We start from the raw sequence: 22,992 nt of genomic DNA, 5'->3' as shown, positions 1-22,992 counted from the left end.
GTTCGTATGATAACGTATATTTTCTGCGTTAAAACTAGATGAACCAAAGTGACAAACTGTGAATCTGCTCCATGTAAGTCACAGACTAGCTTATTAGTACTTTCCTTAAAATATTCAGTATACACTAGCAATGTATCATTCTTTCGTAGAAGATTATTAAGCATGGGCGTAAATTCTTCTTTACTACCATTGACATAGATGTTTTGAACAATTGTCCCTGAGAGGGACAATTTGTTTAAGTATGCCTTACATACAAAGAATACAAACATGTGTTAAGCAAATGCATATGTACCCGCCACTAAAAGTCTACAAAGATACTACAAAAAATTACGTAAAACATTACATCTGTGACATGTATTCACTCCTGCTTTCTGTCAACATATATCTTTACAATGCAATTAAACAATTAAACAATCAGTATGACAAGACAGTTTCCTGTAATCTCCGAAACCTGCCAGGGATATCAGCCGTGAATAGCCCTAATTAATCTCGCCATAGCTAGCCAGGCAATCAGCAGAGGGTTCCAGGTGTTGAACAGTGAAGTGGCTCTCAGGCTTAATGAGTTAACAGTACTTCAGTCAGTTTGTTGGATCAGTCACTCGCAATAGCTGATTACACTTGCTGAGTGTTGTGATAACTGAAAACATACATGTAGAAGATATTACCTATTCTGTCACTTCATTTTAAGTCAAATTGTTGTTATTTATGTCCGTATTGGTACAGCAGATTTGCAGTAAAGTTTCAAGTTGGCATTTTATAGCTCACTGGCTTCAAATCTCAGTTCACAGTGAAGAAAGACTAAATTTCATTTTCAGAAAGGAAATATGCCTTTAGTTGAAAAGGGTGTGTGAGTAATGGTGATAGTTTTAGTTTTTGCTTCAAAATAATCTTTCACATACACCTTTCATTCTTATAGGGGAATATACTATCAGGTGAAATGTGTTTGCAAGTAGTAGTGATAGTTTCATCATCTAAAAAAACTGTTATGGTGTATTTTAGCTGTGTGAAAAGTATGACACATCGCTGATCTGATCTGATCCGCCATTTAAATACTACAGTGCCTTGTTTGAGTGTTTTCACTTATTGCACTAAAAACGTCTTTGACATACACCTTTAATGTTTATGAAGGGAATATACCTGCAGGTGAAAGGTGTTTGCAAGTAATAGTGATAGTTTCATTACTGAAAAAAAATGTTAGGTGTATTTGAGGTGTGTGAAAAATATGACATATCGCCAATCTGATCTGATCCACTGTTGATGCTTGTGATGCTTGAGTGTTATAGTTCTAAAATGTCTTTCTTTCTTGTTGATCATAGTGTTTGACAAAACTGGAGAGGTGTTGACAAAACTTTCTGTTTTTCAGGGGTGTCTGACAGGGTCAGTCAACATTCTGTCAATGTCCATGCCATTCCCCTGATGCAATAAGATATCAAACTTAATTACTAATGTGAAAATGTCTCAAAGTAGGTTCTTAAAAAAAGGTGTTCTAGCAAAGACACATCCATCTTCAACCAAATAACAGTATAAATGGATGAAGTGTCATGATTACTTCTGAACGATTTCAGGTATGTCGTGTTTGTGAGCAAGCACCATGAGGGGTTCTGCAACTGGCCCTGCAAGACATCCTTCAACTGGAACTCTCAGGCTGTAGGCCCAAACCGAGACCTCGTTGGTAAGAAATTATTTCATAAAATATATAGAGAAAGAGAGCAGTGGTATATCCAAGTGGTAAAAGTGTTCGCTTGTCATGTGGAAGACCTGGGTTCGATTCGATGGGTACACTGTGAGAGGCCCATTTGTGGTGTCCCGCTGCCATGATGTTGGTTGAATATTGCTAAAGGAGGCATTAACCATATTCAGTCTTTCACTCACTCACATGCATGTTTGTGAAAAAAATGATTAGTTACAGTTAATTCTACCCACACAAATACTGTAGTACACTGAGCTTTTTCCCTGATATAGTTACAACATGAGGACGGTTGTATTTCACGGTACCTGATCACAGCAATGTTAAACCAACTTCCATACTGATTGTGTCACAGGTGAGCTGGCAAGAGCAATCAAGAACAAGACAAGCATGAAGTTTGGCGTGTATCACACCCTGTTTGAGTGGTTCAATCCCCTGTTTCTGCAGGACAAAGCCAACAACTTCACCACACAGAGTTTTGTGTTTGTAAGTGGTGCAGTAACATGTATAGATGAAGTTTAGCCTGCCTCTTAGTATGTAACGTCCTAAGGCCAGACCAAGTTTTTCTTGTTTACGAATTTTTGTCCCCAGAAAACCTAAAGGTAAGAAGAAAAAAATCCCCCAAATCACCAGTCAAAGCAAAATCTCACATGAATTTTTCAAAGGCATTGTTTTACAGTTCACACAAGCTGACTTGAAGCACTGATTTCTAGCACAAATTAGGAGTGAAACGGTTCACCGTCACCACAGTACGAAAAGTATTGCAGTACAAGGCCTTGGGTTGGGTCCTCTTTAATTCGGTATATAAGATATGATCATAGTGTAGAAAACTGACATGAAGAGTCAAACTAAACTTTGCAATCTAGTTATTTTAAATGAACATAATTGTCATCATACAAATTATCTGAAATAAATGAAACAAATTAACACAACACATGAATAGCAAATGGCAAGTGATTCTCACAAACATGTCAAGAATTACTGCAGGTTTGGCAAATCACCAGGGATGTTCATGCTTTCGTTTTCAAGAACACATGCCTGTTCATTGTTTCATTTGACATGGTTTCAACTTACTCAACATCTCCAGCTGCTGTCTTCATATATACTACAAACAAAAAGTATGGGAACGCCCTAAAATTTGATGGACACATATATACTGAAACATGGTGAGGTCATTTATACTCTTAGGTATATGCAACTTTTTGTGTAATTAATGGGCAAATTGAATGACATGTTAGAAATTGCAGCGATGTAACTGATTCAATATTTGTTCAGTTTGAGTGAAATGAAACAGTGCCCAAAACAGCTAAAAACAAGGGTGCTGAAACACACCCATCACCATGTTTGAGTCCAACGCCCAAACACAACACACCAGAGCATGTGAAAGACCAACTTCCCAGTAGTTGTTTAAGTGTCAGATCAGTTTTTGCATTTATAACATATTCTACCTGTTGTATTTGAGTAAACCTAGTGGGAATTTTATACCTACAATATATAACAACTCGTCATTAATGAGAATGATATGTTTACATAATGTATGCAGTTACAGAACAACAGGACAAATACTTTTGATATGAAATAACTGAAAAAGGAACCCAGGTACTGATTTCTTGCTGACTTGTAGATCTAAGTAGATGAGATTCAAGGCAATTCCAACCAATCTTCTGAGAAAGTGGTGGCCATCTAGGAATGCACAGATTTGGACAAAACGATTCGATTTCTAGACAGTTTAATAAAGCTGTAAATATGTTTTTAAAATGACAGTACAAAAACCAAAAATCCAGAATTTTTGGATTCCATTACAGTAAAGACAAATCATTACATTCGTGCCGGCTATTTTCACATTTTTCATGCACTGATGTATATTATTTTCTTAACAGAACAGATCTCTCCCTGAGCTGTATGAGCTGGTCAACAATTACGAACCAGAGATCGTGTGGTCTGATGCCAGTGGTGGTGGCTCAGCAGAATACTGGAAGGCCCAAGAGTTTATCGCCTGGCTGTACAATGACAGGTAAGACAGAGTTTATTGAGATCTGAAGTCAGCAACATATCCTTGATTATGCAGTGTGTCATATTTCTGTTCTCATTTTACCCTATGTGAATGCAAAATATTTATGGACTCACAACACTGAATACCATCCCATGGCAGGAGCAGGATCTGCTGACTATTCATGTGTTGTTGCCCTGTTATGATCTTAGGTTGGCTCATGAACAAGAGTGTAAATCTGATGTGGCTTGATTCTCACTACCAGGGCAGGATGTCCAACTCTTGAACAGGCTGATACTTATGTGAAATTTGAACTTTGTGGAAAATGTTTAATGATAATGTTGGAATATTTTGAACATGTTTTGCTGGTTATCTGTTCATTACATTCTCGTTTCTATTTTCTAGCCCGGTAAAGGACACGGTAGTGACCAATGACCGTTGGGGCAGTGGTACAGACTGTCACCACGGAGACTTCTACACGTGTGATGACAGGTACAATCCAGGTAGGTGAGAACACCCTCCTCATAGGGCATGTGTGTTTACCTGAGAATTGAGTTGAGTGTAAATGGAGGTACACAAATAGAATATGGCTTACGTACTGTGTAAATCCGCAAATGCAAAAACCTTTTAAAAGTCAGTTGTTTAAAATACATATAGCAACAAAACCATTAAATATTTCTTGTGTAATACGTAAAACAATAAGGTGTAGACACCGATGCAAAATCAGCAAACGTACTGAAAGTACTGGCATGTGCAGCATATATATCGGTTGATTCTCAACATATGTAATATATGTATTCATGTGTATTCAGGGTGTCAACATGTTAGTTTGCAATTTGGTGGGAAGAACAAAATATTAAGTCAGCATGTTCAGAGTTTTCTCACTGTTCCTGTGATAGGATTGTGACCCAGTAAAGTATATGTAAAATACATACTCATAGAAACAAATAAGGGAACACCTGAAAGTACCAGTGTTCCTTTATCCTTTACCAGGTTTCTTCATGAAATGTATTACATTGGAATCCTGGAAATAGATAAATAAAGGAACACTTGTCCTCTCATGTGTTCCCTGATGCATTTTTATGAGTATATTTGTTGACTGTTCCAGGTGTCCTGCAGAAGCATAAATGGGAGAACGCCATGACAATTGACCATTATTCTTGGGGCTACAGGCGGAATGCTAAATTGACAGATTTTCTGACCATAGACGACCTGCTGGAAACTTTTGTGGAGACTGTCAGGTACTGCCTCCTACAAACTGTTTGCTCACCTGGGTTCCAGGTGAAATTATGTCATAGCTCTCTGCAGTGGCATTTCCTGCTCAGAAACCGCTGGATCCACTGGGGCGGTGTGTAGCCTAGTAGTTAAAGCCTTCATGATATTGCTGGAATATTGCTGAAAGCCACGTAAAACTAAACTCACTCACTTTACCCTCTGAAATGTAGTATAGGTGTCCGGTGTCCTACAAATCAAAGGTGTTTTGAATTTGCTGAGGAAGTTTGAATCTGATTCAATATGTCCACCATGACAGCTCTGTCATAAATCGTTTATGATTCTTACTTAAACATTTTTGTGCAGTATGTAGTGGGCTTTGTTATGTGTGTGTAGAGAGCAGTGGGACTCAACACATATAATCCTTTTTGCATTTTTAAGAATATTTATATTTTGACCAGTCTCTAAAATTTTCTCAAAATGCATGTCTAGTTGTATTAACTTCTTTTCCTCTGAAATTTGGGAATGATGTGTTTTTTTTGTGTTGCAGTTGTAATGCATTAAAATCTTGGGAGCTCATTGAATGTTCATGCAGGCTGATAATGTTGAAATGTTATGGCTTGTTATACTTATCAATTGGAGTACCCATGAAGATCCAGGATATGGTGGTCAGACTTGCTGACTTGGTTGGTACATGTCATCATGTCCCTACTCATAGACTGATCAACATGATGTCAGTCACTGTATTGTCTGGTCCAGAATCGATTATTTTCAGGATAATATCATATAGTTGGAAAATTTGCTAATGAAGTGTTTAACAAGAAACAAACAATAATCAGTTGCACAATATTTTCACCTGTCAAGGTTCTTTTCCACTACATTTCTACTTTCTCACATACCCCAGTTCTGCAGTGTCATATTGCCCATATGTGCTTTCAAATGTGATGATAATGTCATAGTTTCTCTCCTCAGCTGTGGTGGCAACATGCTGATGAATGTCGGACCCACCAAAGATGGCCTCCTGGTTCCCATTTTCCAGGAGTGTCTGATGATAATGTCATCATTTCTCTCCTCAGCTGTGGTGGCAACATGCTGATGAATGTCGGACCCACCAAAGATGGCCTCCTGGTTCCCATTTTCCAGGAGTTTTCTGATGTGATGATAATGTCATCGTTTCTCTCCTCAGCTGTGGTGGCAACATGCTGATGAATGTCGGACCCACCAAAGATGGCCTCCTGGTTCCCATTTTCCAGGAGCGTCTAAAGCAAATGGGACAGTGGTTGAAGGTCAACGGAGAGGCCATCTACTCAACACGGCCCTGGACATACCAGAATGACACGATGACCCCAAAAGTATGGTGAGTAGTTGTTATTCCACACAGATTATGGACTTATAAAAGATGGTATTTTATCTACATTCAAACTTGGGGCTAGCAAATTATTTTGTGGGCCAGTAACTTTTAGGCATAGCTTTCCCACTCGCTTGGAAAACGTGGAAATTTCTTCACACACTGTTTGCACACAATTTATCTCCCTTCATGTCATAGTGTCACTGATAGGATTTTGTGATTAATGGTAGGGAGTCAGTAAATTTATCATCAGTTAGTGTGGAGAAAGCTTGCGTGCGTGCGTGCGTGCCATAAGGGGGCAATACAAATGACCTTCACACATTGTGAACATTATAGGAAATCAAACTCAGGTCTTAGGTCTCACGCGGAAACACTTCACCTACCTTCTGTACGATTAGGTGGTCACACTCAGGGACCTGGATGAATGTGTGTCTTTGTACCTTGATGATGGTGACTGTTGTGGTCACCATGAATCACTGGATTGCCTGTATTCACAGACATCATCATATAGCTGTAGCATACATACATATATCTCATTGATCTACACAAAGAAGACAGAAACTGCAAGTGTTATGTAGGAATGGAAGGAAGATTAATTTTAGATCTACATTTGTCATCAGGTACACATCCAAGAAAGACTCGGCTGGGACCAGCGTATACGCCATCATCATGGATTGGCCAGAGGGGGACACCTTGACCCTGGGAGCCCCCTCCACTACCACGGCAACAACCGTCTCCTTGTTGGGTTACCAAGGCAATTTCAACTGGAAGGAAGGGGTCAAGGGAGGAATAGTCATTGAAATTCCCCCGATTCCTGTCAACAAGATCCCTTGCTTGTGGGCATGGTCTTTCAAACTTACTGGGCTCTCCAACTAAACAGAGGAAAGGAACAGAACATATTAATACCATTTTAACAGTCTCATTTAACTTTTCTCAGAATACAAGTCTTATCTCAAAATCTAACATATTGTCCTGACTAGGGCTGAGAATTGGTTAAAATCTCATGATTTATGACTGGTTCATTGCAACTGATCAGTCATCTAAAATAACTGGTTAACGTCTTTGTTTCTTAATGCACAAAAACATGCATATCTTTTTTTTCTTTTGCAAATTTCTCACCTTTATAGGAACATAAAGAGCCTTTAAGATAAATTCAGTCATGACTTGGAACGAGTTTGTAGTGCTTATGAAATGTAACAGACAAAACCAAACTCGTGAAAAGTATTGTTAATGCAAAGAAATGTTACAAAGTGTTCGATTATGAGAATACAAGATTGTTTGGTCATTGTGTCATTGCGACCAATCTTCGATTATTTCAGTTAATTGGACCACCATAAGCAATTTTTGAAAAGTTTGCATTCATGGTAGGAAGACTTGAGCATTTTGAACAGTAAGATCAAATATTAGGCTTTGAGGAGTCAGTAGTATTAGCTGTAAACTTTTTGAAACTTGCTTTCTGTTGATGCCATTCAATAAAAATTTAGAAAACATGAACCATACTGAAATCCAGTGCATTATTTATTCCACCAACCAGAATATAGTAAAAAATAATATCCTGTGACAACGAATATGTATGAATCATATATATTACTATAATTGAAACTTGTCCAGAATATACTCTTAGAAACAATAATAAGGGTATACACGAAAGCAGAAGTGTTCTTTTATTCTTTTCCAGGTTTCTTCACAAGGTATGTATTGCAGTGTGAGTGAATTTCTTGAATAAATAAAGGAACACCTGTACTTCCACGTGTTCCCCTATTTGTTTCTATGAGTATATATTTCAACATCTTCCAACCCACTTCATTATCCATACCTACAGGGACTGGGAAGAAATCAGAAACAATATTTGAGATTGGAATGTTTGTGAATCTATATTTTGTTTCATTTAGGGCCTGAAGTACATAAACCACTCCTTAACACTGTATAGTGTGTTGTTCTAAGCTTATAGTAGTGGGTTGATAACTTGACCTACCTTGTACTCTTGTTGGTTGGTGTACATTAGTGAATGTGAAAAAAACTTGTATTTTTTGTAGAGCAGGATGAATCCACGTTTGGCTGTATACAGCATCCCAGATCATATGATAGAGACAACATGGAGTATACAAACAGTGATAGAAATAATGGTCTTGGTTTGTTATGTACCTTTATGTGTTCATCTAGCAATTATATTTCAGATGTAGTGTTACTATATGCTAATTAAAAATAGACATACACCCAAGACTAGTTTGGTCATACTATAATAGGTCAGATAATTGTGCCATTATCAGCTGAAATTGATTCCAACAGAAAAGTGTGTATCTGTAAACTGAAAAGAATGTGGACAGACTGATTCAGTTTACAGTGTGTGTATACTGGACAAAAATAGTGAGGGATATGTGTAAATTTGGAAATTATGAATAATGATCTATTTATTCATCGACAATCTGATGAAATGTTAGTAATAAAAATACCGATATCCCTAAATTATTTTGTCACCTTGCTGATGCAAAACCCCTTGTGGCTCATGTCAGTGTTTAACCTTCTACTATAGATGATGCAAATTGTCACAAAGTTTCATAATTCAGTGCCTTTTGTTGATCTCGTCAGGACCAAACTATATCCAAATAAGGATGTCATGAATCAACTATTGGTTTCTGTGGCCAGTTTGATCTGACTGTTTCTGCAGATCCTTGATATATGAACCCTGGAGCACAGTACCACAAGCGTTCTGGTTTAGGAATATCGAGTCTCATATTGTCTGTTTAATGATGGAGTGGATCCTGAATCATCTCCTGGCTGCTGAAAGTGTTGAAGTAGGAGCCTGCTGGTAGAGGGTCCAGTTATTTGGTCCAGTTATAGGGTCCAGCTATTGTGTCCAGCGACTGGGATGCTCAGTGGTTCTCCTGTGATGCTTGACTATATTCAGATTTCTGACAGTGTTCACAAATGTCATGTATTGATTATATATATATTTTGTGTTTGTATCTTCATCTTCTGCAGGGACTGTTACGATCAACTACTGATCTATCAAATTTCTGACTTCAGAGTAGTAAAATGCATTGAGGGATTTGCACTGCCATCTTAGCTATTAATTAGTTATCAAAACATTGGATCATAAAAAAAAAAATGGATGCATTTGGATGGGTTGACTCTCGTTATTTTTGTACTTTGTACTTACCTTTGCCTACTCATATGGAACTTTGAACGTCTGGGGTAATGAAAGGCGCCTATGCTTGTCGTAAGAAGCTACTAATGGGATCAGGTGGACAGACTCGCTGACTTGGTTTCCAAATGCGCAGATCGATGTTCATGCTGTTGATAACTGGATTGTCTGGTCCAGACTTGATTGCTGAGTGCAGCGTAAAACTCAATGAAAATGAAACATTATTTCATTGACACATTTTCAATGTGCTGTTCAGCTTCAACATAGCATCAAGATGTTTCGGCTCTCGTGGATGCCCCACTCTAAAAGTATTTTGTCAAATTCCACTAATGGTTTTCTAATTTGAAAATGAAATAACAAGTTCATTCATTAAAAAAATGTTTATATATATGACTGTTTTATTTCCATTTATATTATCAAGGTAACATTTTTCCATCCTCTGTGAACATGCTTTGGTTTTGTGTCCATCAGAAATTGCAATGTACAAACACGCGTGTGTGCGCGCGCGTGCACACGCACACGCACACGCACACACACACACACACACACGTAGTATAATTAGTTGCATTTTGTGTCATTATACTTATAAATGTATATTCATTCATTTACAACCTCCAACACAAGAATTCTGCTTGAAACATTCACCAATATTCAAAGTAAATCATTGATCTATTGTTGCGCATTTCAAGTTTCACTGTATCCAAGGCACTTGCATCAATGCCTTGACGTATATTGATGAATCATCACACACTTGTGATGTACATGACCTTGGTCTTAGCAGGAAGAATGCATTTTGCCATACTGACATGTATTTCTATGCGAAGAGTCAGTTATTTGTGTTATTTATCGCTTCAGACATGACAACATGAAGAGATACTTTAGACAGTTTCATGATTAACTGATAAAACAAAAAGATCATAATTCATTGCGAACATGTGCTTCCTCATCTGAGAACCTTTTAACTATTTAAGAAAACATGCAGTCTAATTCAATTCAAGCCAACCCCTTAATTAATGAACTCTCACAGTGTGTTAACATGGTCTGAAATTTGACTGATTTAGCACAGAACCATTCAAACATGATACGACGGATTGGCACTGCTGACTGTTCAAAATTCGACGGCAGTAGTCACTGTTGCATCAACTCGTTTCATATGCATTCCAATATATTAAAGTATGCCATAATTAAAGTTTATTGTATTTGCATAACAAATTCTCTATATATTTTGATCTACATATGCAAAATAAAAGTTTATTATGCAATATACTCATTGTGATTCATTATTGCATTTACGTCAATGAATGATTTCATATTTTACATAAAGTTCTTTACCTACACAGAATATTATATATTTCCTCTTTCATTGTGAAATTGATCTCATTTGTCAAGTGTATAATTGCGATTTGCTCACTGAAATCGCACCAATCAAAGCTGTTAATGTTTAATTTTCTGTCATAGCACAGTATGCATTTAATTTTAGTGACTCTCCAGAGACAGAACACCCTGCAATGGCGTCATGCGAATTCTTAGTGCCAAATTAAACTAACCTCGTCGTTATCCAGACGAGTGGTTTCTTATATTCTTTTCTTCCAGGATATTCTGGAATATTGTCAACTAACACCATAAACTCATAGATCTTTACAAACATGCTTTGTACATATGTTTCTTTTGTATACACTTTTGTCAAGAGATCAACATTTTGTCTTTTAAATAGTCATGCAAATCATCCTTGTTAGATGCACCACATTTTACTTTTGTACAAAATTCAGACAGTTTGTTTTGCATGTTTTCAGATGTGTCATGCCAATATGTTCTTGACAATGTTCAATATTTTTCAAATGACTCTTAATGTTTTTTTAAAACTTTTGTAGATGTGCAATTATATATGTTTTGATAAGTGTGTGTTTACATGAAAACATAACATGTATGTTTGAAATAAAATGTTGATGTTGTCTTGACACAACATGTATATGCAATAAAAAGGCAACTCTGTATCACATTTTGTGTTTATTTACAACCATCAGTAAAAAAATAGTTAATACTGAAACAGTTATGACAATGGGATGTACATGTGAATTAGATATTATGTAACTTATTTTGCAGCAACATCATGGTAGGGGACACTAAAAATGGACTGTGTACATAGTACGCATGTTTTTGATGAATCCTGGGCTTTGGCATGAAGAGTGAAAGCTTTCAGCCCACTGGCTTGTATATACAAACAGTGTCTTCACACTGTCTTAGACCTGTTTCACCACATATATTTTTTGCACATAGGAATGTCAACACCTGTCCTTAACAAATAAAAAAGTCTCTATGCACCATGACTGCAAACAATATGGGCTTACAGATTTCACTCATGACCTGTAGATTTTAAAGCAGGCAGGTGGCAGCAGTCGTGATGGTAAACAGGCAAATTAAAGTATTGTAAACACTGGATGTAGTCCATGAGTCAAGTCAATGAGCGAGTTTACTTTTATGCTGTTTCTAGCATTATTTCAGCAATATCATGGCGAGGGACACAAAGATGGATTTCACACATTGTACCCATGTGGGAAATTGAACCAGGTCTGAGGCATGACAAGCAAACCCTTTAACCACCCTGCCACCCCATGAGTCAAATGATTAACATGAAAGAGAGAGATCTGATGTTTACCAACACACATGATATATTGCACATCTTAGTTTTAACAATATTCAATAAAATGATCTTGCATAGATTATACTTTTATAAAGATCGTGGAGTAATTTGACCCTGCACTGTCAAATTCATGCCATCCTTAGTGAGTGAAACATGAAACTGTTCTTAACAGTCCAAATTTGGCTTGTTTTGACATCTGTCCCAAAGACCTCACAGGAGGATGTTTGCAGAATTTCTGTCTTGTGGTCTTCAAACCATGTGCCAGTATCTCAGGGTACCATTGAACAAAACTGTGTCCAGATCCTAAATGTCAAACTTGAAGGTCAAGATTTGAAGGTCATGATGCGGCTTTGACATCTGCCTCCATCTTCTGTAGTGAGTTGAACAACAGGTCACAGGCCGGTTTGTGTTTCTTCCACTGGTTTACCTGGCACTCTCTGCAGGAATGACAAATGTCACAGTAAGGAGTCAATTTTGGTAAATGCTATATAATTTGTGTATATTGTCCTCTCAAAGATGACATGAAGATCTGTACACATTTATAAATCGTCATTCTTGCTGACAATGTTATGATAAATCACTATGAATAGCGGTGAAAAAACTATGCATACTTATAGCCATACAAACCCGGAGTATGGGCAATGTTGAACATGTGGTTTCACGTGGAGCAGACGACTAGAAGGGAGGTCACTCTAACATGACGTGTAATTAGTGAACTGAACATAAAGTGAATGAGGTGCTCCACCCACACCAGAATGAAACACTCGTAAAGGATAGCAATAAGACCATGATGGCAGTCTAGGTAAACATAGTCTCAGTGTATTTCGTTACACTCCATCACTGAGTCTAACGAAACCTAGTAGAAGGTCGCATCAGGTAACCTTTGAGCCACCAGTGACTGTCCAATCAAATGCGAGATCGCTAAATAGATTTAACCAATCAGACAACGGCTACTATTTAGGGATTGGAGGGACTTTCAAAATATTCAGGTCATGGACACAGATCTCTCCACAAACAAACATCCGCATATAACACAATTATTTGACCTGCAGTATTTCTGTTGACATGGTTGACTTGGTTACCATTAGCTAATATTTCCACAAGATGACATCCTTGAATATTGCCCAAAACACCATTTTCACTGACTGTTTACTCACCGTTGTCATGGTTGTACGTACACCTATTGCATCACCTGGAAGCGTGCGTACGCTATATAGTATTCGGAAATGTTCGGGTATGAACCTTTTCAAGATAAAAGGTTCAAAAGTATGTGCGAATGTCCACTTTTGTGATTTGGTAAGCTGTGTTCTGATTGGTCAATCTCAAAGGTTACCTGACGCGACCTCCCATAAGGTTTTGTTAGACTCGGTGGTGGAGTGTAGCGAAATACACTGGGACTACGTTTATTTAGACTGATTATGATGGGGAGCTACAGCCACATCAGAATGGAACACTCGTAAAGGATAGCAATAAGACCATGATGGGGAGCTCCGCCCACATCAGAATGGAACACAAAGGCATGTAATAAATGGTTACAAAATAACCAAGTGACCCTAAGTGGGGCACCGCATTGTGAGATTGTTATGGGTTGAAAACCTAAAGTGATAAAGAGGTATTTACAAGTAAGTCAAAACCCCAAAGCATGGACATACTAACAGATGAATACAAATAATTATGTTGAAACACTCTTTTTGGATAGGCAATAATATAATGAAGAAATTCATCCTTGTTTACCAAGTTTTCAAAAATCATCTGTTAACCTTCATCAAACTGATAGCCCTTTACAAACTCCAAATAGTTAATTCATGCCAGTTGATCTAGTACTTTCCTAACTTCTAAACATATATATTCCATATAGTTTGAGACAAGAGGGTGATTCTGGCTATATCCTGACAAGATACATGCAGAGGAAGTGGAGCAATCACGTCCGTCCTAACATTATTTTCTGAGAACATTAATGCATACCATTTTTGCAGTGCAATACGTCAAAAAACTGAATGTTCACTTGCTTCCCTAAATGAAAATGATACAAAACAAAACAATTATGTCGGCAACAACCAGATACATACTGGTAAATGTGAAAAAGCCAGAAAAGGCAAAAGCAAAGTCACAGTATCTCAGCAGCCACATGATGGGTTATATAATTCTTGACTAAGTAGTCTTGCCTCACCTGCGGCAGTACCATTCGTTGTGACATCGTGAACAGCGTTTTGTGGCTGGCTGTCCACAGGCAGCACATTTGGGGGGTTCAGTCAGCAGACCCTCCAACACATCCATGTTGTACGTCTCTGCCCATCTGAACCAAATTAATATTTATCAAGAAAGTATAATTAAGTTTTCACTTTTACACATTTCTAAAAATATTTTGTGACCAAAAAGTTTATTGCCAATAAGAACAATAAAATATTGTAGTTTGACAGAAAATGGTCACCACTATTGCATATACTCCCAGCATATTGTTAATTAAATTTACAGTACTTCGGGCTAAGGTAACAGCGTACATCAACCCATTGCCCCCTCGTGACCAGTGAACAACTCATAATACGAAAGTTTATTATACAATGGATAAAATCAACGGATATTTTCAGTCTCCACCAGGGTCATATATGGATATCGATGCAAGTTAGAGAGGCTGTATGCAAATTTCAGGGACTACTTTCAGAATGTAAACAAACACGACATCAAGGGTTGGCGATCATCCCAGATTGACGGCCGTGATTACGGTACTGTCAGTGCTTTGATTCCAGAAAATTCATGCCTGGTTATGATAGATGGGGCAGATTAGAAAGCAACGACAGAAATTCATAGGCTTCTGAACACATCAACATCAAATCCCCGACTGACTGTCAGCGTTAGCAATAGGACAGCATAGGAATCCAGGTGCACAATGTCACGCGAACATTAAAGTGTATTTGTTGTTCAAAAGGTTAAAAGGTTGAAATTACTGATGTTCCATGTGGGTTTTTTTTTTGTTATTTTTCAAACGTAAGCTAAGATTTGTTGGCAACAATACACACTTTAACATGATTGGGAACTAGATGATGTAATACAGTGAAATGAGTGATCAGTAGAAAATTGCATCACTGAGCTTATGACATCACCTACTACTACGCACATATTTGTGATGTCATAGATATGCTGGCACATCCAACCAACTTTAGTTTCATGATCCGTGGCAAATGAAATCACATTTTTTTAAATTATAAATTAAAAATGACTTTGAATGACAAGTAGATTATCATAATTGTGTGTTTTGGGATGGTTCGTATCCTGCATTGGAATAAACACTATGTATTTAGCTCGCGAATGCTCATCCCACAACACACTCGCATACTATCTATGACAAGGTCAGGAAAGACATGTCAACCAACCTTTGGGCCTGTGCTCTGATCGCCTCCGCAGAAGGGTTGAAGTGGGTCTTTGACTGTTTCTTAGCCAGCTGTTTCCACTTCCCCTCCCACTGCTTCAAGATGCTTTCTCGAATCTCAGGGACCTGTTTACAGAAGGATGACAAGTCACATACTGTGTGAGAACACAAGAATATGTACAGATATATGTGAAATATTGGCATCTTCTTTCTCAGTTTGACAAATGTCATGTTATTAGGTAAAAGAACTAATAAATATACTACTTGCCAAAGTTTAGACTTACTTACAACACTCACTATATGTAATATATGTATTGTGCATGTGAACAACTGTCTTAAGTTCAAGGTTTGTTAAGACTTTGCCAATTTTCACAAAGTGCCATCATTTACTGAACTCCTGACATTAATCTTATCAGTGTTACAAATTTGTTTTACAATACATCAGTTCATGTGTAAAAAGTACCTGTAAACAGTATGGAATATTTTGCAAAATCTGGTTTAGAACAGTTGATTGAAGTAAGTGGTTACATTTACACATTTAAACTTTTGATGATTAGTATAGTTCAATTCCAAAGCATCTGCAAATGAAGCATTATATATCAAATTTTCAGATATTTCAAATTCTGCAACATATTGTCTGACTATGATTCAGTCAGGGTTCTTTTATAGTGTCTAATGGTACTGTAAACTACCTCTATATCACAAAGTGTGCCGCTTGCTACTATATTTTAGCTTAAATGCGAATGACAAAAAGTACAATTCTGTGTGAATGAATTGAAATAACTGCACCAAAGTCCTTGCACACAACCACTATGGTCCAGTACACAATACTGTTTTCTCATCTTCCTACAACAAATGTCTAAGAAACATGTAAAAAGGTGACAAGTTCACCTGTTCTAGGACGAAGCTCTTCTGTGGGGCCGGCGGTTCCATCATGGATAGCTGTTCCAGGTATCTCTGCATCTCGCCCAGTACTGGCAGCTGGTCCAGCAAAATCTCAGTCAGGTGAGATCGCAGCTGTATCAGAAACACTCACTAATCTCAACACCAAACAGATGCATCATTGTTTGACAATATCTTCTTCAGCAAGTGAGTATGCTGTTACATCACTTTTAGGGAAAGATTCCAGCAATATTACAGCAGGACATACCAGGAATGGGCTTTAGACATTGTAGTTTTTGTACTCATGTAAGGAATCTGTGTCTCCAGTGTTACAAGTGAACACTTTAACCACTAGGCTACACCATCATCCCTTAATGCCGCTGTGGACAAGCACATAAGTCATATGAACATGTGTCAGCTTCACGTCTGGAGACAACATGAATTTATGCACATCTCTAATATTTGCCTCTATTGTAACAAGCTGAAACCATCACTATCATAATCTAATCATTCAACGGTGTTGCCAAAATGATTAAGCCACGGGTTAAAAATTCCTAAAACTGTACCGAGAAACTGTAACAGGACAATTAAGGTAAGGTCCCAAGTAACAATGGGTACCCTCAGATTTGGCACCTAATCTATAGACAATTAATTTGGAAAATTAGATACATGTATTTGTATCCCTTTACTGGAACATCAGTTTTAGGGCAGAGTGTTCCTTCATCGTTATGGATCAGTATGACACTGACGGGTTATGTAGGTGTGACCCAAGCTTGCGCTCACAGGTAGTGTATTTGAAACACACTCTGTCAGTGTTGACAGACATTCAATCACCTGATGTTACTCCTTATGACAGAAACATGATCTCTACCATGTAATTACACCATCTGATGATTCAGAACTTGATTATATTTATTGGATATCTCCCATAAATACATTTGTAGTGCAATATAAAGAAACTTATAATAATACCCTGAAGTAAACAAATGTAAACACAATGAAATGTGTTATGCTTCTCTTTAGGATCGTTCATAATTTCACAATTTAAGGCTAGGGTGTGATGATGATTTTAATGAAAAAGCATGTAAAATGTGAATGATTGCCCCTAAAAATTTGCATACAGAGAAAGTGCATTTCTTGAGGCCAACAATTTCAATCTGTTCACACTAAACATTATCTGACCCCTATTTTCACTGCTTCTGATGACGTACATCACATGTTTGAAAGCTACTGCGCATATTCCTAAAGATGCTCATGTTCAAATAGTGTTATTACCTTGAGGATGGTATTCTTCCTGTAGGTGTCAATGTCATACTTCTTTTGACAATCTCCTCCCATTAGCAGGTGGTACAGAGCGATCCACACCTGCACAAAACATGCCTAGCATCAGTACCGATACATACAGTCTCCCTCAGAAATAATCACCAGCTTCATATACTGGTGAACACTCAGACAAATGTTTTTTGTTTAACACTGCAATCAGCAGTTTTCCAGCTTTCTGTAAATAATTATGTCTGAACAAGACAATCCAATGATTGTGTGAGTGAGGGAGGGAGTTCAGTTTTAAGCCACACTTAGCAATATTCCAGCCATATGGCAGTGGTCTCTAAATAATCGAGTATGGACCACACAATCCAGTGATAAACAGCATGAGCATCAATCTGCGCAATTGGGAACCGATGACATGTGTCACATGACTGGTGAGATATCATATTAGAGGTGGTCAGTGGTGGTTGATGCACTAATGTAACGAAAATATTGACAAATGTACATCTTGGTGACGAGGGGATGAGCCAGGGGATGACTTACCTGCCCTTCTATCTTGGTGAGTTTGAAGGAATCTTCATGAGACACCTCCACCCATTTACTGTCGATGTATTTGTACACTTTGCCTGGAACAGGGACACAACATTGAGTACAGGCCTACAATTTTACCATAATGCATGTGCAGATCTCTACTTACATGTTGTCTACTGTTCCTTGTATTTTAGCATTTCCATCTCTAACACCATGAATAATTTGTCTCTTTCCACTCAGTTTCTTATCAATGAGCAAGGGCACAATTTTTTTGTTGCAAGAAAATGCTCACAAGAAAACAGGTTTAAACCAACGTCATCAAACCGAACATCAACCAAATACAAACCATTTTTCCGCCGAAGCCATGGTGGCATCTCCACCAACTGTACCAGCAGGTTCGGAACATCATGAGTGTTGAGGATGCGCGTCATCACACTGAGAGGGAGCCTACAGGTCAAGGGGAGACAACTTTTCATAAACATGACAAAATGACACATTTAAATACTTTTTCTGACATGGTATTTTCTACGTCATAGAGCAAGCAAACTTTACAGTATTCTCAACTACCGTTACATCAGGACTCAACAGCGATATGCAAATTTGGGTATCTGACTGAGCTATAAGTTCATAGAAAAGAAAGTTTCAATGCTTGTACTGATATCTTTATCATCTAAAATAATAATTTGCAGATCAGGATGAACATAGGTATAGAGCCTAGGTGTTTTATAGCTGTTGAAACGAAAACATTCAAAACATGGAATGTCATCATCAAGACTGAATCCAAACTCCCAGCTTCAGAAATATTCTCAAGCTCCCTACTCACCCTTCTAGATGGTCAGTGATGTACCGGATGAGAGTGACAGCCTTGATACATATGTCAAAGTCAAGATTCCTGCCCTGTTTCTCCAGTTCCTGAAAATATTCCACCATATTACAGGACTACAGACATACACTTGTCACGCTCTGATAGACTAACCATAGTTGAATAAAAGAAAGGGGTAGTCTTTAACTTCTGTCTGTCTTGTATAATTCTGTCTGTCTATGTATAATTGCTGCATGCAGCACTGGAAAGTTGAAGTATGCCAGTTACAGTGTGTCAGGTCAGGGTGGGAGGATAGCACTAAGTAAAGTGAAGCATGTTATCAGGTTGGTTATCATGCTTATCAAAGCTGGAATCAGAATTCAGAGACCCTGGGGAATCGAAACCAAGATTATAGGTGTCCTTGCATGAGCGAGGAATACAATTCAGCAGTCAAATGTGGAGTCTTAGAATTGACAGCAACAGTCGGCAGTGGAGCCTTTTAAAGAACAATCTTTTCAGTTGTATCTCAGATTGATGTAGACAGAAAGCCCAAAATGCGGCAGGTGAGACATTTACCTCATTAGTGAAACCCACAAGCAGTTCTGCTGATAAACCTGCACACATGTTGGATCAGGTATTCTAACCTAATGGCTCTTTGGAGTATAAGCTTTGTTATAGCGTTGTGTAAATGTACTGACATGGATTCTTGGATCTGTTGTATACACAGGGATCTATTTTAGACCATAACCATACTGAAATTTCCCCTTTCTTTTGTATCTGCACATGAAGAGAAAATAAATGCAATAGTTTTGTAGTTTGAATTACCTGGTCAGAACTTGACAAAAAGGAAAAATTTCAAAATATGGGAATCATTTCTTACTTCCATTGAAGTAGCTGATGTGGAACTGGTCACAGATGAAGTGCTGACCTCAAACTCATCATCCTCATCCTCATCCTCATCCTCATTAGACATTCTGCAATAGCAACAAGGGTGAAAGGTTGAATATTTAATTATAATAAAATATAATAAGTGAAACTACAATGCGCTAAACTCCATTCACTAGGAGAATGCTTATAGCACAAACAAAGGTCTTGAGATGTATACTAAGTTTAATACAGGAGGCAAGATCAGGACGTTTTGTAAGAGTGGGTAAACATGTAGGTCTTTAAAATCTTTTTGAAAGTACAGAGATTTTCTTTTTTTTTTTTTTCAAGCCAATAGGCAGTTCATTCCACAATGTTTCTGTATTGAAGGAGAAGAATCTTTTTACCAAACCATCTAAGCTTTGGAGTTACAGATCTGCAGATCGGAGTTGTTGTGGTGGTTGCTAGTGTGTTGTGAGATCTGACAGATAAGCAGTAGTAGAATGATGATAACATTGATATACTAAGGACAGTATCTTGTTCTTAATTCTGGCATGAACAGGAAGCCGGAAACTGCTGTGTTGTCAACACACCGCAACCTCTGGAGTCACTCATTTGATATGTTTATAGATAGAAAAGTCAGGCTTTGGTAAATGAAGTTATTAGTTATGATGATTCAAGCAAATAAATTGTTTGTGCTTAGTTACCTTAATATAATGGTACTTTTCATGTACATTTGATTTCATGTACACTAGCATGAGTGACAAACTTAATGCATGAAAGTTAATTCTTTGATTTGCTAAGTACAGCTCAACTATGTGTGTGTATACATGTGTCTGATACCCTCAGACTATTAATTAAATCTGTGTATAACTAACTACGAGATTCATCAAGACCATGAGAAGCAGTCTAAGTAAACTTATCCTCAGTACCTTTCGTTACACTCCACTACTGAGTCTAACAAAACCTTATGGGAGGTCGCGTCAGGTAAACTTTGAGATTGACCAATCAGAACACAGCTTACCAAAATGCGAAAGTGCACATTCGCACATACCTTTGGAACTTTTTATCTCGAAAAGGTTCATACCTAAACGATTATGAATGCCATTTAGCTTACGCTCGCTTCCGGGTGATACACACGGCGTACGTACAACCATGACAACGGTGAGTAAAGAGTGTTTTGGCAATATTCAAGGATGTTATCTTGCAGAAATATTAGCTAGTGGTAACCATATCAATAGAAACCCCAAAGCATATATACTGTAGGTCAAATAACTGTGTTAATACAGATTTTTGTTTGTGGAGAGAATCAGTGACCTGAATATTTTTAAAGTCCCTCTGATCCCTAAATAGTAGTCGTTGTCCGACTGGATAAATCTATTTAACGTCTCGCGTTTGATTGGACGGTCATTGGTCGCTCAAAGGTTACCTGATCCGACTTTCTACTAGGTTTTGTTAGACTCAGTGAAGGAGTGTAACGAAATACACTGAGGCTATGTTTACCTAGACTGCCATGAGAACAGATTTCATATTGGTTTAGAGAAAGTTTGGAAAATATTTGTAGAAAATATCCAACAAGTTAGAAATATTACACAAATTTGTCCACAGATGTTTTTGCTGCCTTTTACAGCAGAATATTTTCATACTTTCTATCCATCCAACACAGGACAGAGTCAGACAAACAGACTGACTTAAGGAAATAGACGTGACTTATGGTATTACAGGGCCTCTGTTTATAGACAGTTGGTTCAGCTAAGTGATCTGTAAGGATGCAAACTACTGGTATTACTAGTATATCCTGAAGATGTACCACAAATGATTATGATACATTCTTGAACAAGAATCATTAGTAATCATACCGAGCTACCAGGTGCGTGAGTTTCCTGTAACAGTAGTCAACTAGATCCAAGATGGTGTCATCTGCAGCCTCACAGGTGTCACGGTGGAACAGAACTGTCTCCAGGAGGTTGATCACTGTAGCTTCATGGTACAGCTGAGGAACAGAATAAGATATTGATTACATCTTACAAATTAGTGAAGTAACAACTCACTTAGAAGGAATATTAGAGTTTAGAGCACCTCCATATGTCAAGGATCCTTGTGATAGGATCAACATACCACCATATATAGAGGGAAAGTTGTGCGAGGTTCAAATCCAGAGTTGATTAGTTCTGTGAAGATCTTCTGTTTCCATATTTCAGTTACTAGCAGGTCTTGTATCAAAACAGGAATCTGAAAACAAGAGAAAAAACAACAACATATTTTTGGTAGATGTATCTATGGATCCAAATTTAATTCAGAATTAAAAGCCCACTGAAATCACAGCACCAAAGAATCATTGAAATTATACATGAAAGATGAAACTTAATAGCAACAGTTATTATTTCCTATTATAGGAAAAGTCTGAGGATAGCCAGTACCTTTTCAAATGTGATGAGTGCCTCTTTGACAAACTCGTCCTCATGAGAAGAGGCACTGATGACAGCTTGCATGTTCAGTTTCTCTAAATATTCATGTTGCCGGGACCAACTGAAGTAAGGAAAATCATGTAAACTGTCAGGTCATGTTTACAGCATTGAATAAGATATGTTTACAGACCCACTATAGAATGTGTTTGCCACCTTTTTCATTCAAAGAGCCAAACCTAAAGATAAATTTGGGGGTAACCTACTCGAGTTTTGTTTTTTTATTTAAAAAAAAAGAACCCAAAAGACAAGGAAAGTAAATCTTCAGTTACATATGATCAAATACGAATATATATATATATCATGTATACACATCATTTTAAATCTAGTATTATGATGCGTTCGAGTGACAAACACAATATATCTAAATGTGCACTAATAAGGTAATATGTGTTGAGATTTTATCAAACATTCAAAACTTTTCACAGAATTATTATTTTGAGCCACGTCTACATCATCGTGAGGATGAGCAAGCTGAACTGATATTTGGACCTGAAACATTCGGTGACTATGACAGTCATTGACAGATATAATGTTGTTGTTTACACAATTTCCATGGATACAGACCTGGGGCTCCCGATATCTTTCACATCGAATTGTTCCAAAGCTTCAACATATGCCTCAGCTTCAACTGCAAGCAGAACCTGTGTAGTTTCTCCGCTCATTGTCACTTCTGTTGCCAAATAATTTCTGTTTGTGTTGGGCCACTTACTATAACTGTTAGGAATCGACGAGAACGCACATGCCAGTCCCTAAATCCAACACTTCCGGTATGCAGGACTGGCGATAGAT

At 37.7% G+C, this 22,992-nt stretch overlaps 2 protein-coding genes across 2 annotated transcripts in view; one reads left to right on the top strand and one right to left on the bottom strand.

The window, feature by feature from the left end:
- The window catches only part of LOC137297087 (alpha-L-fucosidase-like), a 17,379-nt gene extending 6,000 nt beyond the window's left edge, over positions 1 to 11,379 (top strand). The window contains exons 2-8 of the mRNA XM_067829068.1: positions 1,566 to 1,672; positions 2,043 to 2,173; positions 3,568 to 3,701; positions 4,083 to 4,180; positions 4,786 to 4,918; positions 6,076 to 6,246; positions 6,858 to 11,379. Coding sequence (XP_067685169.1) covers positions 1,566 to 1,672; positions 2,043 to 2,173; positions 3,568 to 3,701; positions 4,083 to 4,180; positions 4,786 to 4,918; positions 6,076 to 6,246; positions 6,858 to 7,113 — 1,030 coding nt within the window. The 3' untranslated portion in view covers positions 7,114 to 11,379. The remainder of the gene's footprint in view (positions 1 to 1,565; positions 1,673 to 2,042; positions 2,174 to 3,567; positions 3,702 to 4,082; positions 4,181 to 4,785; positions 4,919 to 6,075; positions 6,247 to 6,857) is intronic.
- LOC137297089 (zinc finger MYND domain-containing protein 10-like) lies at positions 11,377 to 22,992 on the bottom strand. The gene is made up of 13 exons (XM_067829071.1): positions 22,768 to 22,992; positions 22,156 to 22,264; positions 21,854 to 21,967; positions 21,595 to 21,728; positions 19,752 to 19,845; positions 18,893 to 18,981; positions 18,416 to 18,516; positions 18,082 to 18,164; positions 17,548 to 17,637; positions 16,282 to 16,407; positions 15,395 to 15,516; positions 14,194 to 14,319; positions 11,377 to 12,460 (listed from the first exon to the last, which is right to left on the bottom strand). The coding sequence occupies exons 1-13, from the start codon at positions 22,863 to 22,865 to the stop codon at positions 12,361 to 12,363; spliced, it is 1,386 nt and encodes a 461-aa protein (XP_067685172.1). The 5' UTR covers positions 22,866 to 22,992; the 3' UTR covers positions 11,377 to 12,360.

The sequence above is a fragment of the Haliotis asinina genome, chromosome 9 (genome assembly GCF_037392515.1).
Source record: "Haliotis asinina isolate JCU_RB_2024 chromosome 9, JCU_Hal_asi_v2, whole genome shotgun sequence".
Taxonomy (NCBI): domain Eukaryota; kingdom Metazoa; phylum Mollusca; class Gastropoda; order Lepetellida; family Haliotidae; genus Haliotis; species Haliotis asinina.
The sequence above is the reverse complement of the archived record's forward strand: the minus strand, read 5'-3'. Positions and strand labels throughout refer to the sequence as shown.

What these genes read in the sequence shown, in the direction of transcription:
- LOC137297089 (XM_067829071.1), bottom strand. Translation starts at nt 22,865, where the DNA reads ATGAGCGGAGAAACTACACAGGTTCTGCTTGCAGTTGAAGCTGAGGCA. An exon ending in TCACCAAGATAGAAGGGCAG is followed by an intron (nt 17,638 to 18,081) that starts GTAAGTCATCCC and finishes TGTTTTGTGCAG; the next exon opens with GTGTGGATCGCTCTGTACCA. An exon ending in GGAAGAATACCATCCTCAAG is followed by an intron (nt 16,408 to 17,547) that starts GTAATAACACTA and finishes TTTCTGATACAG; the next exon opens with CTGCGATCTCACCTGACTGA.